The sequence below is a fragment of the Chaetodon auriga genome, chromosome 5 (assembly GCF_051107435.1).
Source record: "Chaetodon auriga isolate fChaAug3 chromosome 5, fChaAug3.hap1, whole genome shotgun sequence".
Classification (NCBI taxonomy): domain Eukaryota; kingdom Metazoa; phylum Chordata; class Actinopteri; order Chaetodontiformes; family Chaetodontidae; genus Chaetodon; species Chaetodon auriga.
In genome coordinates this window covers 317,745-333,560 of record NC_135078.1, presented here as the reverse complement: position 1 = coordinate 333,560, position 15,816 = coordinate 317,745, and the positions used below count along the sequence as shown (strand labels likewise).

The window sequence follows — 15,816 nt, the reverse complement described above, 5'->3', positions numbered from 1 at the left end:
TTAATTGGAACAGTACTTGGGCTCAGACTGATGACGTTTCTCAAGTACACAAGAACACAAGTACAGAGAAGAACGCATATTGAGAAAGGCCTCAAGATAAGAGCGTGGTTTTGTGCAAATTGTGCAAAAAAGAATGTGCCTACCACCGAAGCACATCAAGCCTACGGTACCACCTGAATGCAAAGCATGCTGCAGTGAGCACAGAAACCGCCGGAGCTGTTAGTGCTAGCAGTGCTGGTCCGAGTACGAGCAAGTGGTGCCGGCAACCCACACTGGAGCAAATGAAGCAAAATGTGGCTTCTTGTGGCAAATATTGTTATACCATTAAACTGCGATTAATTGAGATTAATTAATCACAAAGCCTCTAATTAATTAGATTAATTTTTTTAATCGAGTCCCACCCCTAGTTTATATACTTGGTTGTATTTTTAAGAACACTCTTTTCTCTTAGTTTTTAATCTATGTTTATGTGCATTGTTTAACCTGCTGCTGCAACAAAAGAATTTCCCAAATTTGGATTAATAAAGTTCAGTCTAAGTATTGTGGCTGACTGAATTTCTTACAGCTAAACAAGCCAAAACTGGGGAGAATGTCAGCTAAAAGCATCTACCAAGCTTTGCCAACCAAACAAAACATAACTCACTAACATACCCCAAGAAATTATATGGGCATGTAACAAAAACACGAAAATAGCGTATGTCCACTTTAGTGCACCTGATTTCACCACTTCACGCAAACCACACAAGCCTGGTATCATATGAAACCAGAGAGTCCGAAGGTCCTGGTCGTTTACATAAAGAGGAGGGGGTTTCTAGAGTGGGGGGAGCGCTCTTCATGCGATACACTATCTCTGGGGTTACTTCCTTCTGGATCGTCATTGGTGTTTCTATGGTGAACTTGGGTGCTACCCCTCGATTCTCTTGACTTTGACTGGTTGATAGATATGTCAATCATCAAATTCGACCACTGGGTTCCTGAGACATTGAGCGGTGTAACTGCGCTGTTTGTTATGGGCATGAATGGGCAGAATGCACAGAGGACACTGCTGACCAGCACTACTGGCCATTCACCTCAGGCTGAGAAAAAGTAGCTAGCGAGAACACACACATTCAAATCTAAAACATGGGTGCTATTATTAGTTGCAAATACTGGTATGCAAGGTTTCTTATTTAGCTTTATCCATGCATGAATCGTCATTTTTTTATTTGTTTGTATCAGTGCACATGTGGAAATTGTGCAACAATGCAGTCAGAGCCTGAGAACATATGGTGCCAGGAGGTGCCACAGGTCACATTAAGACAGTGTATGATTGCAGATAACATGCCACTGCAGATACTCACCTTTATGTTATGCATAATAAGTTACAATATGGCTGCAGCAGCTGGATGAAAGGCCTCCATGCATGATCAACCATCCAGGTTTAGAACCTGTCTAAATGTGTTCTCACTGCAGAACGCATACAACATTTACAGGGCTGAATACAGCTATGGGGGATAGAGCAATGAGTTTCATCTGTAATAACCTACGTAACTTTAATATTCATACACCATAATAAACTAAATATAGTCAGCCAATGCCACAAATTCAGATTATATTTTTTCTTGAACATATAGCCAAGTTTTTCCTAAGCAAATACTGTACATTACACATGAAATATTTTACAGATATACAATAAAAATTTATTGACCGCAGTCATGACAATCTGTACATGGAAATACAGTACAAGGGAAGGATCCACTGAATCCAAATTAGAAAAATGTGAATACAGATGTTGACATTATAGAACGTGTTGACTAACAAAATGTTCAATATTGTCAGTCGTTACAGGTATTTAGCCTGTAGGAGTTTTGTGAGCTGGTGCTGGGGCTTCCTTGGGTAGAAGATACATGTAGTCATCCCATCATGTGTCGTACTTCGGATGTTGGGAGTCCCCCCCGCCTTGACTGAATTTTGACACGTAGCAGGTGATGACCTCCTCCTTGTCTGGATGCTCATATTGTGAAGACATGTCTGACGGCATGTTTATCTTCAGAATCTCAGCTCTGTACGATGATGGGTCAACAAAGACCTTCTCCATGATCATCTCCATCAAATCATCAATATACCCTGTGCAATACACAGACACACACAAAAAAGTGAATCACTAGTACCATTTACTAGATTATTCAACAACTGTTAATATAGTGACATTTTGCACTTTGAATTTTGTAGTTTCTGAGGAATTTAAGTGTGTATTTTTTTGGTTTATTGTGTGTATTGTATGTGTTGTAAGTGTACTTATTGTGTTGAAATTACTGACTTGCAGTACTTCATGTAATGTACAATATAAATATTTATTATTGAGTGAAAAAAAGAAGTTACCACTTACGAATGTCGCCTCAGTCTTAACTGGTTTGGCTCTGCACTCTTCCTTCCTGGACTTTGGCAAGCTCAGTTTGAAAATAGATCCCCTGATGATGTGGTGGCTTGTCCACTATCAACATTCTTATTATAATGCACTGCATTACAATATTAGTCCTTGCAGGACACAGTAGCCTGGACAGCTATAACAAAAGTATATTGTTATGATAACAGGGCATACTTAGGAGTAAAATATGACAACACTGTTACAGTATAAATTCAAGCACTAAAGGCCGCAACAGCTCACTGCTACACTTGAGAAAGAGAAGTGACATCAACTTTATCTTACTTGTATAGCTATGCCAACAGCTACATACAGTGTAAAAAAGTATCACTCATGTATAAACTCCAAGAAAAGAAACAACCATACATACATCGTTTTGCTCTGTGCTATGCTAACATATTCCACTTAAAAAAAACATTTCCAAATGCATAATTTTCATAAATTCCCGAAGCTTAGACCCGGCAGAGGGTCTGTGTATGTATCGCTTAAAGAAAAGGGTCGCTGGGTTTGCATGTGGGGACCATGCTGAATGCATGAACTAACTAGAAGCTAGCGGTTAGCGTTCGCTTGTGCTATATGGCAAAACACACGCTACAACACTCAAGAGTTCCTGCTAATCTAGAAAAGAAACACACAGCTAATTATTTTTATTATTACTTGTACTTACATGTCCCTTGCCTGCAGGTATTCCACGCAAAGCTGGAAGTGACCCCTGCCTTGTAATGACCGAGGCTGGAGAAGTGGTTAGCACACACCAACAGATTTTTGCCAACTGTCGCGAGGACGTTGCCTTCGAAAATGAATTCAATCCAAGCCGTTCTTTTGTCCTCTGCAGCTTGGACTAGATGGAGTGATTTGTGCTTGTCTTGACAGCCAACAACAGAACACTGCGTGTGGCGCCTCCACATTATGGTTCCTAACACGGTGCTTTCAATAACGAAATGGCAGATCTCTGAGAAGGTAGCACTGTATGGTGGGTGGAGAAACACCGTACTTATGCCTCGATGGGAGAAAAGATGGGGAGGGGGCTGGTGGCTGGTGGGTGGGAATATGCAAATGTACCCGCTTCTTATGTAAGTGTAGCCACCAAATTTGATTGGCTCATTTGGAAGCTGCAAGCAGGGTGCTTTCAGAAATCCATATGAAAATCCATACTGTACCAAAATCACACCCTAAATCCCAGAAAACATGACTATAATATGGGACCTTTAAGGAATAGTTCCAGAGTCAGACCATTTCTCTCCCGGGCAGACATGGAAAAGTTAATACATGCTTTTATCTGCTATCCAGATGATGTCTTTTTCATGGGCATCTGCTAATTTCAGCAAAAAAAAACATGCCATGTCACTTTGGTCTGTGTTACAACAGCATGGTTTTGTTGTGAAAGAGTGTGGGTGCCTGCAATTTGTTTCCCGTGTGTGGTGCACTATGACAATCAGAAACCCCTACTGTGGAACAAGTGAAGTCCTATATCAAGCTAGAATAAGAGGGAATTTCACTTTCAAAACTCAGAATATACACTTCAGAGTGAGTCTATATGTACAAAAAAACGTAAAAAAGTACTTTGAACATTAAATATCTTGTCTTTTTACTGTATTCGACCGAATATAGGTCAAAAAAAGATTTGCAAATCATTGCATTCTGTATTTACTCTATTTTTCGGAATTGGGATTGTAGGGCAATAAATATAATGAAGAATCGGAAGCAGGAGATGCACATTCAAGCCTGACCCATTGCCATGAAACATAGGTTTGCATCCTGTTTCTGACCAACAGACTATGTTGGCCTCTTTCCTAAACAAATCTAATTTTAAAACTTTAATCATAGCAGTCGACAGATCACGACTAATTTTTTGTTATGATCAGAGTTTTAGAAGACATTGACAAACTTTGACAAATCAAACAACACAGCCTGCCAAAAAATCAACAGCATTAAAGGACTAGTGTATGTTTGACACTTTTCATTGGGATCTATGATTAGCAAGTCAGCCTGGCCGAGATTTCTTTGTCAGTACAGAATGACAGTGAGGTTTTCAAGAAACATTGATTGGGACATTTGGAGCAGTCCACTCTGATCACTGTTGTCAGAGGTGAGCAGTGGAGATAGGCTGCTGCTAATCTGCCTTGCACTGACAATGTCTCCCACCACTAAGTCCAAAATCAATTTCTAATTGAACACCAACAACAATCTATACCTTCTCTAAACCCAAGTGACCACCAACCTACATCATTACTTCATCAACATGTACTTTCCTACTGCTGTCAGACCAAACTGCAGAACTCAAAATACATACTGGTTTCAAAATACATACATGCACATATATATATACACACATATATATACACACACACACACACACACACACACATATATATACACACACACACACATATATATACACACACACACACACACATATATATATATATATGTATATATATATATATATATATATATATATATATATATATATATATATTACTAAGAATATTAAAAAGCATATATATATCACATTCATCCCAAAAATGTTTCCCAAAAAAGCTGGGACACGGTGTAAAACGTAAAAAGAAACAGAATGTGATGATTTGCAAAAAAATTTCAAGCAAATTAGCACAAAGACAACATATAAAATCTTGAAACTAAGAAATGTCATTGTCTTTTGAAAATTATATCCTCATTTTGAATTTGATGCCAGCAACACCTTGCAAAAAGTTGGAGAAAACACCTAGTGGAACATCTCACAATTAATTAGGTTAACTGGCAACAGGTTGTTTACATGATTGGGTATAAAAAGGGCATCCTAGAGAGTCTTTCTGAAGTAAAGATGGGAAGGGGCTCACCACTATATGACAGACTGCACTGGCAAATACTGTAACAATTTAAGAATAATGTTTCTCATCATAAAATTGCAAAGAATTTTGGAATGGCGTTGTTTACAGCACATTATGTCATTAAAAGATTCACAGAATCTGGTAAAATCTCTGTACAAGGCCGGGGCGAGGCCAAAAAATAATATGAACACAGTTTGTCACTGCATCCAGAGAGTGGAAAGATGAAACCGTACACAAAAAAGTTACAGAAATCCTGCCACCAGATTATTTAAAATGGACTGAGGTGAGGTGGAAATCTGTCCTATGGTCTAACAAGTCAAAATTTGAAATTAAATTAGTTTTTGGAAATCTTGACAGGACAAAGGACCCTGAACTGTTGAGCCGCTGAAACCGTACATCAAGCAAGAATGGGAAAACATTCCACTTCCAAAATTACAGCAATTGGTCTCATCAGTTCCCAAATGCTTATAGAATGTTATTAAAAGGCAAGGTGGTGCAACAAAGTGGTAAACATGGCCCTGTCACAACTTTTTTGAAAGGTGTTGTTCGCATCACATTCTGAATGAGGATATCATTTGGAGATTTCTCAGTTTCAACATTTGATATGTCATCATGCTATTTTCAATTAAATATGGGGTTTCCGACTTTTGTAAATCTTCATTTACATTTACATTACATTTTACACAGAATCTTAACTTTTCTCGGAAACAGATGATCTGTTGCATTACAGATGCAACCATATGAACTTCACTTTACTTAAAGGATACATTGATAACTTATGATCGTTCATGGAGTATTATAGTATCCTATGAGCCCTTACAACAGTCTATTGTTGAGGTGTGTGTATAGAGTTCGTGAGTTCGCTTCATTCATTCTGGTCCGCGTTTACATCCCGCCGCAAGCCAACGTGCAGGACGCACAGGGTATGCTCGCTGACCAGATACTGCGTGTGGAGCGGACCAACCTTTAGTTATTGTCCTTGGCGACTTTAACAAAGGTAACCTCACCCACGAACTCCTTAAATACAGACAGTTTATCAAATGCCCGACCAGAGAGGAGAACATTCTGGATCACTGTTACACCACCGTCAGGGATGCTTATTACGCCGTCCCCCGTGCTGCACTGGGCCACTCTGACCACGTCATGGTACACCTGATTCCTGCGTACAGGCAGAAACTAAAGCTCTGCAAACCTGTAGTGAGGACATCAAGGAAGTGGACCAGTGGGGGATCTCCAGGCGTGTTTGGACTCTACTGACTGGGATGTGTTCAGGACTGCTACCAACAGTCTGGATGAGTACACGGAGACTGTGATGTCCTACATCAGCTTCTGTGAGGACTGCTGTGTTCCATCCCGCACCAGGGTGAGTTACAACAATGACAAACCCTGGTTCACAGCCCAACTCAGGCAGCTAAGGTTGGCAAAGGAAGAGGCCTTCAGGAGTGGGGACAAAGACAGATACAAAGAGTCGAAGTACAAGTTTAGCAAGGCGGTGAAAGAGGTTAAACGGCTATATTCTGAGAAGCTCCAACACCAATTCTCAGCTATCGACTCTGCGTCTGTCTGGAAAGGGCTCAGGCAGATCACTAAGTACAAGCTTAAAGCCCCCCACTCCATCAACGATCGACGCCTAGCCAACGACCTGAACCAGTTCTACTGCCGCTTTGAAAGACAAAGGGACAGTCCAGCAACCATCCCCCACGACACCTCCGAACAGCTCCAGCTCCAGTCACCCCCACCAATAGCCACCTTAAAGGCCCCCCCCCCCCCCACCTCAGTGACGACTCTTTCCAACCATGAAAGGGACGTCAACAGACTCTTCAGGAGACAGAACCCCCGGAAAGCAGCTGGACCGGATTCTGTCTCCCCATCTGCCTTGAAGCACTGCGCTGATCAGCTGTCTCCAGTATTCACAGACATTTTTAACACCTCATTGGAGACATGTCACGTGCCAGCCTGCTTCAAGTCTTCAACCATCATCCCTGTTCCCAAGAAGCCAAGGACCACAGGACTTAATGACTTCAGACCCGTCGCCCTGACCTCTGTGGTCATGAAGTCCTTTGAGCGCCTTTTGCTCTCACACCTCAGAGACATCACTGACCCTCTCCTGGACCCCCTGCAGTTTGCCTACAGAGCCAACAGGTCTGTAGACGATGCAGTCAACTTGGCCCTCCACTTCATCCTCCAGCACCTGGACTCCGCAGGAACCTACACTAGGATCCTGTTTGTGGATTTCAGCTCTGCCTTCAACACCATCATCCCAACTCTGCTTCAGGAGAAGCAGAGTTGGGATGATGGTGTAGGAGAAGCTCTCCCAGCTGAGCGTGCCTGACTCCACCTGCAGGTGGATTACAGACTTCCTGTCTGACAGGAAACAGTGCGTGAAGCTGGGGAAACACTTCTCCGACGCTAAGACCATCAGCACCGGATCCCCCCAGGGCTGTGTTCTTTCTCCTCTGCTCTTCTCCCTGTACACAAACAACTGCACTTCCAGTCACCAGTCTGTCAAGCTCCTGAAGTATGCGGACGACACCACCCTCATCGGACTCATCTCTGATGGCGATGAGTCCGCCTACAGGTGGGAGGTTGACCATCTGGTGACCTGGTGCAATCAGAACAACCTGGAGCTCAATGCTCTAAAGACAGTGGAGATGGTTGTGGACAACAGGAAGAACTCAGCCTCACCTGCCCCCATCACCTTCTGTGACTCCACTATTGACACTGTGGAGTCTTTCCGCTTCCTGGGAACTATCATCTCCCAGGACCTCAAGTGGGAGCCGAACATCAGCTCCCTCATCAGGAAAGCACAGCAGAGGATGTACTTCCTATGGCAGCTGAATAAATTCAGCCTGCCAAAGACAATGATGGTGCACTTCTACACAGCCATTATTGAGTCCATCCTCACCTCCTCCATCACTGTCTGGTAAGCTGCTGCCACCGCCAAGGACAAGGGCAGACTGCAGCGTGTCATTCGGTCTGCAGAGAAGGTGATTGGCTGCAATTTCCCATCTTTTCAGGACCTGTACGCCTCCAGGACCCTGAGGCGTGCAGAAAAGATTGTGGTTGATCCCTCTCACCCCGGACACAAACTCTTTGAGTCACTCCCCTCTGGCAGGAGACTGCGGTCCATCAGGACCAAAACCTCACGCCACAAGAACAGTTTTTCCCGTCTGCTGTCAGCCTTACCAACAAGGCCCGGAACCCCCCCTGACACTCTTTACATTCCACCTCGGACTCATTCTGTCACATTGATATAAATATAACTGTATGCGTTACATTAACACTCAACTTGGACTTCTTTCTGGAAAACAGACTGTGTTTCCGGAAAATAGCAAACGACAAAAAACAGACTTGTGTATATATATTTAAACTGTTATATTTTATGCTCTTATTTTAGTAGATGTGTCATGCACCAATTTCACCAGAAAAAATTCCTCGTATGTGTAAAAGCGTACTTGGCAATAAAGCTTTTTCTGATTCTGATTCTGATTCTGATTCTGATTCTAGAGGGGTACAAGTAGTGAAAACGTATTATAAGCCCCATCAGTCAGTCTGTAGTTTATAACCTGTCAAGAGCACTCATAAGACCCTTGGATTTATAAGTCATTATAAGCTAGATTTATAGTTATTCATGACTGTTGATATAGTGCACCATAAAGCATGAGTGTAGTCATAATGCATTATGATTTATTATGATGAGCATTATAATTCACTATGAATGCGCTCATAATGCACTATAGATGTGGTCTTCATAGAAAGTGTTACCAAGAGGACTTTATGCATCTGTATGAGACACCGAGCACAAAGTGACACCCTGGGAATGAAATCTCGGAATTTGGGATGGGCGATTTTCATTTTTAACAATTCTTTTGTTGTATGATTTCCTGGTCTATTTTTTGATTAGCAACTTAAGCGTAGAAACAGTCTCATTGGGTCCTTTATTCTTCTTTCCATCATTTCCTTTACAACAAAAAAATATAAGAAAATTATATAATAAACCAAATAAAAGATAATATACTGTATCTTGACAAATTTGTCAGCTATAAAAAAACGTTCATTCTGAAATGGCATTACAGATGGCTTTTGTTTCACTTGAGTTCCATCACCAAACTTCAATCTTTAATACATTCCAAATATGACAGCATCAGTGTGTGATAAATGAATGTTTGTGCAAATGATTTATTCAAATACTGGGGATACAGAAGAGAGTTTTAGCTTTGAATGTTAAGTTGTCTGTGAGCAAAATGATATAATGTTTTTACTGGGTCGGAAACCTCACCTCAAAATGTCGAACCTCTAAACTGGCTGTATGTCACAAGACCATTTGATCCTGCCGATGAGGTAATTCATAAATACAAAAAGTAATATCTCTAAATACAGTGGACAGAATTTCACAAACTTCAGTGTGCGCCCCCTTTGGGCAAGAATTAACCAAAATCTGATGTGTCAAAAGTATGCATGGTCTATTGCATATTTGTTCACAACTCAAAGTGCTTTTTAGTGATCCTGATCAAACTCAGTGGAGGTGTGTTGCATTATCTCCAGAACATACACACCAAACTTTGTTTCTTTGGTCAAATCTGATGAAGGGGAAAACAGTGGAACTTTGAGTGCAAAATGCTTCAGGCATTGTCCCAATAAAACAAATGTATGGTTGGTCTCACTGTGGTGGAATTTTATCATTTTCCTCTTTTATCTTTTAACTTTATATTTTTGAATTCACTGTTATACACTACATTATTTTGATCCCTCTGTATTTCCTGTACATATAGTGTAATCAACAAAAAAAACTGACTTTGGCTTTGACTTTGATCATTTCATTTCCTTTTCAGCTCTCAAATCATTCAAAACAATGTACATTTTCCAAATCAGTCAGTATACAGCTACTGCACAACTTTTTCTCAACATATGTTTAGTCCTTAGTCACAAGAAATCATTGGAACCCCTATTTACGCTACTGTGATGGCTATATCCCAAGGAGTTACATCAAATGCTTGATTGCACTGAATTGAACACAACTTCAATTTCAGCAAGTGCTTTCATCCAGTGTGCATCTGATATTTAGCATGTCAAATGAATTTTAAACATCTTTGTGATTTTGTTTGTGTTCTTAAAAAAAAAATTGATCAGTTTTTTTGGACAGTTTAAGGGATACTGGGAAAAAGCTAGGGTGGTATTCTGAACAAGAGGTTTAGGAGGGGAGGAAGCATATTCTTGTAATAAAATGGAAATTACTTACCCCGTTTCTGCATGAAACTGAAAAGGTCATCAAGAAACTCTTTGCGCTTTTCATCATTATCCAATTCATACAACTGGAAAACAAAGAAAGAAATCTGTTAATAATACAATAACCTGAATCACCAAAGGAAATTAAGAACAATTTTGATGAATCGTAGGTGGGGAGGCCGTTGAATCTGTTAAGGATTGTGGTCAACACAGACAATGAACAGTGAGGATCTTAACAGTAAGGTTGGTAAGGATAAGTTTCTTCAAGACAGTCTCAGAGTAACCTTGACCACAATGAATGTGCTACACAGTATCTACTAATCGTGCCTGTCCTGTGTATTTGTTGTCTCTGTAATTTAGTAGCACTAGTTTTGTTATTGGCATATTCATTTTGTGCCTCAACCTGTCCTATTCATTGGGGCAGCAACAGAGTCAAAGAGGCTTTCAAATGGGCCTCTCCAGCCAGATACAACTGATGGAAATATGTTCGTGGCAATGTTCACTTTCAGTAAGCCCCATAGCCATGTAAACAGGCCCACTTAATCAATACTGGAAGACAGAGGGATGACCTTTGAAATCAGTGGGGCCATGTGAACGAGGCCCATTTAGAGGCGTATTATCTGTCACCAAGAAAAGAACCGATGCAGGTCAGCACTCACGAAGAAACCATAGGATGGGTGGGTGGATGGGTGGTGGGGAACATTAAGGGGAGGGTTACGGAGGTGGTTTGTATGTGTGTTTGAGTTGTGTATTGGGTGGGTTGTGAATGCGTTGTGAGTACTGCACTGGAGGTGGTCCATGGTGCAGGGAATATCAAAAGGTAAAGAAAAAGCAAACAATTGCAAAAATGTTAAGTGCACAAATGCATAATGCAGAAGGATCAATTGTGAGGCCCGTGGAGTACAAAGGCATATATGCAGAGACAATGTTGAGCATGCTCAGAGAGGCAGTAACACACATTTTAGCATGCACAGAAATATGTACCAACGACCACAAAGAAAAACACTGAGTAGAATGAGTCTAAAATTCTTATTTTTCGCAATGGGCGAGAGGCGGGGTACACCCTGAACCGGTCGCCAGCCTCACACTCACACCTATGGACAATTTAGAGTCACCAATTCACCTAATGAGCATGTTTTTGGTCTGTGGGAGGAAGCCGGAGTGCCCGGAGAGAACCCACGCGTGCATGGGAAGAACATGCAAACTTCACACAGAAAGGCCCTGTCAGACCAGAGGGGATCGAACCAGAGACCTCCTTGCTGTGAGGCACGCGCACTGCCTGCTGCGCCACCGTGCCGCCCATAATTCATTCATTCATCTTCTATACCGAATATCCCTTTCGGGGTTGCAGGGGGGCTGGAGCCTATCCCAGCTGTCAATGGGCGAGAGGCAGTGCACACCCTGAACCGGGTTGCCGGTCAATTGCAGGGCAGCATAAAGAGACAAACAACCATTCACACTCACACTCAAACCTATGGACAATTTGGAGTCACCAATTAACCTAATGAGCATGTTTTTGGTCTGCGGAAGGAAGCCAGAACGCGCACTACCTGCTGTGCCACTGTGCCGCCCTTATTTTTATAATTGAAACATTTAATTCTTCAAAGATATTGACAGTTGGCCTCAATACATATGGTATGGAAGCCAATGTTGATATCTTTGAAAAATTTATAGTTTTGATTATATTTTTAAAATATAATTGACACCTTTATTTTTATAATTGAAATTTTTAATTCTCCAAAGATGTCAACGGTGGACGACAATACATATGTTATGTATCTACTAAAATGCATCTACTAATAGCTGAATTGGTACTGTTTTTAACATGCTTTAATTGTTTAAACAAGGCACAACTAGCTTTGCAAAGTGTCATCATTTTCACTTTGTGATTATGACCTTAAATTAAGTTGTTATTTATAATGTAATATTCCCACAGAGAAAATCAATTGAATAAAAAACAACATTTGTTAGAATACAGATTATTTAACCTGTTATACAATTATATACAGATATACAGATTACAATCATTTTCAAAAGCATTGTAATATGACGATGTATTTTTCCTGTGAGAGCTGAAAGCTGTCAGGTACTGCTGCTGCTCCCAGCTGCAAGCTGCAGCGAAAACAGCAATTTTTCAAATCTTTTAGCACCATCTACACGTGAAACTGCATTGAATGCTACAGACTTGTTCAGCATCCCCATCTGTACAACTTTGCTGAATTTGGTTACCATGGAAAATTACATTAGAGATACAGCAGTTGATAGGTAGTATGGTGGTGTTTTACTAATGGCCACAAGATGGGGCAAACGAACACCTGTGGGTAAAATTTTATGTAACATGAAAAACATGTGCATTGTGCTTACAGATTATAATATTGTAAGAAATAGCAGACCCTGCTGAGAACAATGTATGTAATATGTGTGCACAGTGTCAAAAATGTCAAAAACCTGGAGCAGAAAAGTGGCTGTTTCTGCATCCTTCCTGAAATTTATTCTCCAGTTAGAATGGGAGATAATGTGGCTGGTGGTTGGCACTTCTGTTGGGATCGGCATAAATTTTCCAAAGTCTTCATGTATAAGTGAAAATTTTGAGAGTAAGAGCACTGAAGATTGAACACTTAAAATTCCCAACTGAAATTGTTTAATAATTTAGAAATTGTCAAAAGTATCAAAAAATAGAAATAATAGTACACATCCTAAATGAGCTGCATTTTTGATGCTTGAACTGTATCCCAAGACCAACCCACCTTTGAGGAGATTAGGGCCAAAGTTTTGGAAAGGCACCTTTAGTAGTATATCGTTTCTGTTCTGCAGAAAAGGCAATTGCTGAAGAAATTGAGATGCTGGATTATGAAAAGCTGACACTAAACTCCATTTCTGGTTGAATAATATCAAGATTTATAATATTAAAAGCTTTGTCGAAAAACCGATACAAAACTATTGCTGGCGTTATTTTATATGGAGAAGCAGCTGAAGTGGGAAGTGGATGAAGGATGTAAAATGAACCTGGAGTGAAAACTGCATAGCTGGTTGAACTTAGTATAAAGAACTGGCTGAAGTAGTAGAAAGGGTCTGTTAAGTACAGAATGGGACTCACAAGTTGAACATAAATGGTGAATGGACCCTGTGATGGCTGCAACTGCTGCCACACAGCTGGCATATGTCAGTTACGCACCTACACTCATCTTAATTCTCATTGCATTTAATTATTCATTTAGTTGACCTCATAACCTCCACATTGTACATACAGACAGCAAGCACATAAAGGATGACACATAGCTTTTGTTTTCATACATCATATACGTATTTATTTTATTTAAGTTGACAGTACACTAGTTCCTATTTGTAGTGCTCACATTTAGTTATCTTTAGTGATGGGTTGTACCGTACCGACACTTTGGAGCATATTTTGTTTCTGAATAAAAATTAATGAAGTCCTTAAGTTGCACAATCAAATTCACTGCCCTCTTCATGTTCACAAGCACGTCCACTGCCCCTTACCTTGTTAAAACACTGCAACAGTTTGAAAACAACTGTTCCCATCATTATAAGTTATTCAAACATTAACAAAATTATTTATTGATAAACATTTGACAAGTAATATTAGATTTCATTGTATTGTCATGTTACATACCCATAACACACTAAACAAAATATCAGTTTTATTTATATGAGAGAATACATGAATGATACATAAAATGCATTTATTAAGATGATTTGATTTCTTTTACTTGGTAGCACTCCCATGGCTGCACTGTTGCAAGAGTCTGCGTAGGGGTCTGCGTCGACGGCGTAGGTACGGCGTCGACGTGACGCAGAAGCGTAAACCGTAGGTCTTGAGTGTATTACGAATTGATAAAATTACCTATATCTGACAGTCTTTGACCAGCAGGGGGGTTTGTGTGCACATGAAGCCTTGAGAAATGAACCTTTTTTGTGAACCATTTGGCTAGTTGACCTCTTTCATTGGCCCAGAACTTTTATGTATTGACTACTTTTTGTCTAAATAAATCTTTTTGTGAACCTGGACTCCTCATACCTGTCTGCTTGGTCCCTCACAGACTGCATTTATATAGTGCTTTTCTAATCTTAATAACCCCTCAAACTGCTTTTGAACACAAGTCAGCATTCACCAAGTCACACATGCATTCACTGGTGGCAGAGGCAGAAGCTACCATGGCCACCAATGGCACAGCATCAGGAGCAATTTGGAGTTCAGTATTTTGCCAACCCTCTGACATTGGGGTTAGTAGATGACCACCCCACCTCCTGAGCTATAGCCCACCTGCAAGCCACCAGGAATAAATGTAAAAATGTAAAATGTAAAAAAAACAGCTGGGTGTTACAAGATGTACTCTCTCTCTCTCTCTCTCTCTCTATATATATATATATATATATAGAACCTCCACTCCACAAGAGGTGCTACAGGTAGTTCAGGCTTTGTACTTCCTCCCTGCACTTATAAATAGAGGTCTGGGGATGGACTTCCTCCCTTTGTTTCCGAACACTTGACTTACTCACTTTACACTGAGCTTTGAGCTTTTTGAGTGTTTGCCATGTGTCTTTTGATCTACTTTCAATGTAAGTAGCCTTTCTTTCCCTTTTTTTGTTATCATGATATGTTAAGAAACTATATCAAGGTTAATGATAACTTGCATTCTTTAACTTATATGTTAAATGTGATTTATAAGTTTGACATTATTTGAAAAGCTGAATTCATGTCGTTTCACCATTTACTATAACCTGTTTCTTTATTTAGAACCATGGCAATAATCATCGTCTTCATTATGTTAAAGAAAATAAATAGACATTGAATTAATTAAGAACTCTTGTTTCCTGGTGGTTTGTGTGGCTCCAGTTCAAACCTTTATCCATAACAATTAGTGAAAGAAAGTAAGAGCAGCAGTGGGGAAGAATGTTGCTATACTGATGAATTAGTGATATGGAAATGGGCATTAAAATTATCAAGACAGCAGGTATATAGAGGAAGTGTTAAGTTTTGTGTTAACAGCAAACAGCATCAACAGCTTATTAAAATGTAAGCTTCTTACTGAAATATAATAAAACATTATATATAAAATAAGTATCTCTGTAATCTCAATCTCTGCAATCTCTGCAGCTGAGGTTAATAAAGGCCCTGCTACCATTTGAGAATTGACCTCTCATTTTCTTTTGCTGACTCTTTGGAAATTTACTTAAGATTTCCACAGCATTTTGATGGAATAAAACCCCCCAAAACCTGGAAATCATGACTACAAAATTATAAACCCAGGATCCCATTTCATTTTATTGTCATTAAAGACAATAAACTATGGGAAACATCAAAAGAGGCAATATATTTCAAACAATCATCCC

General features: G+C 40.1%; 1 protein-coding gene across 2 annotated transcripts in view; it reads right to left on the bottom strand.

The window, feature by feature from the left end:
• arid3c (AT rich interactive domain 3C (BRIGHT-like)) overlaps positions 1-15,816 on the bottom strand; it is a 115,345-nt gene that overhangs the window by 33,388 nt on the left and 66,141 nt on the right. For both annotated transcript variants that reach the window (XM_076730459.1, XM_076730460.1), the window contains exon 3: positions 10,475-10,547. In XM_076730459.1, coding sequence (XP_076586574.1) covers positions 10,475-10,547 — 73 coding nt within the window. The remainder of the gene's footprint in view (positions 1-10,474; positions 10,548-15,816) is intronic.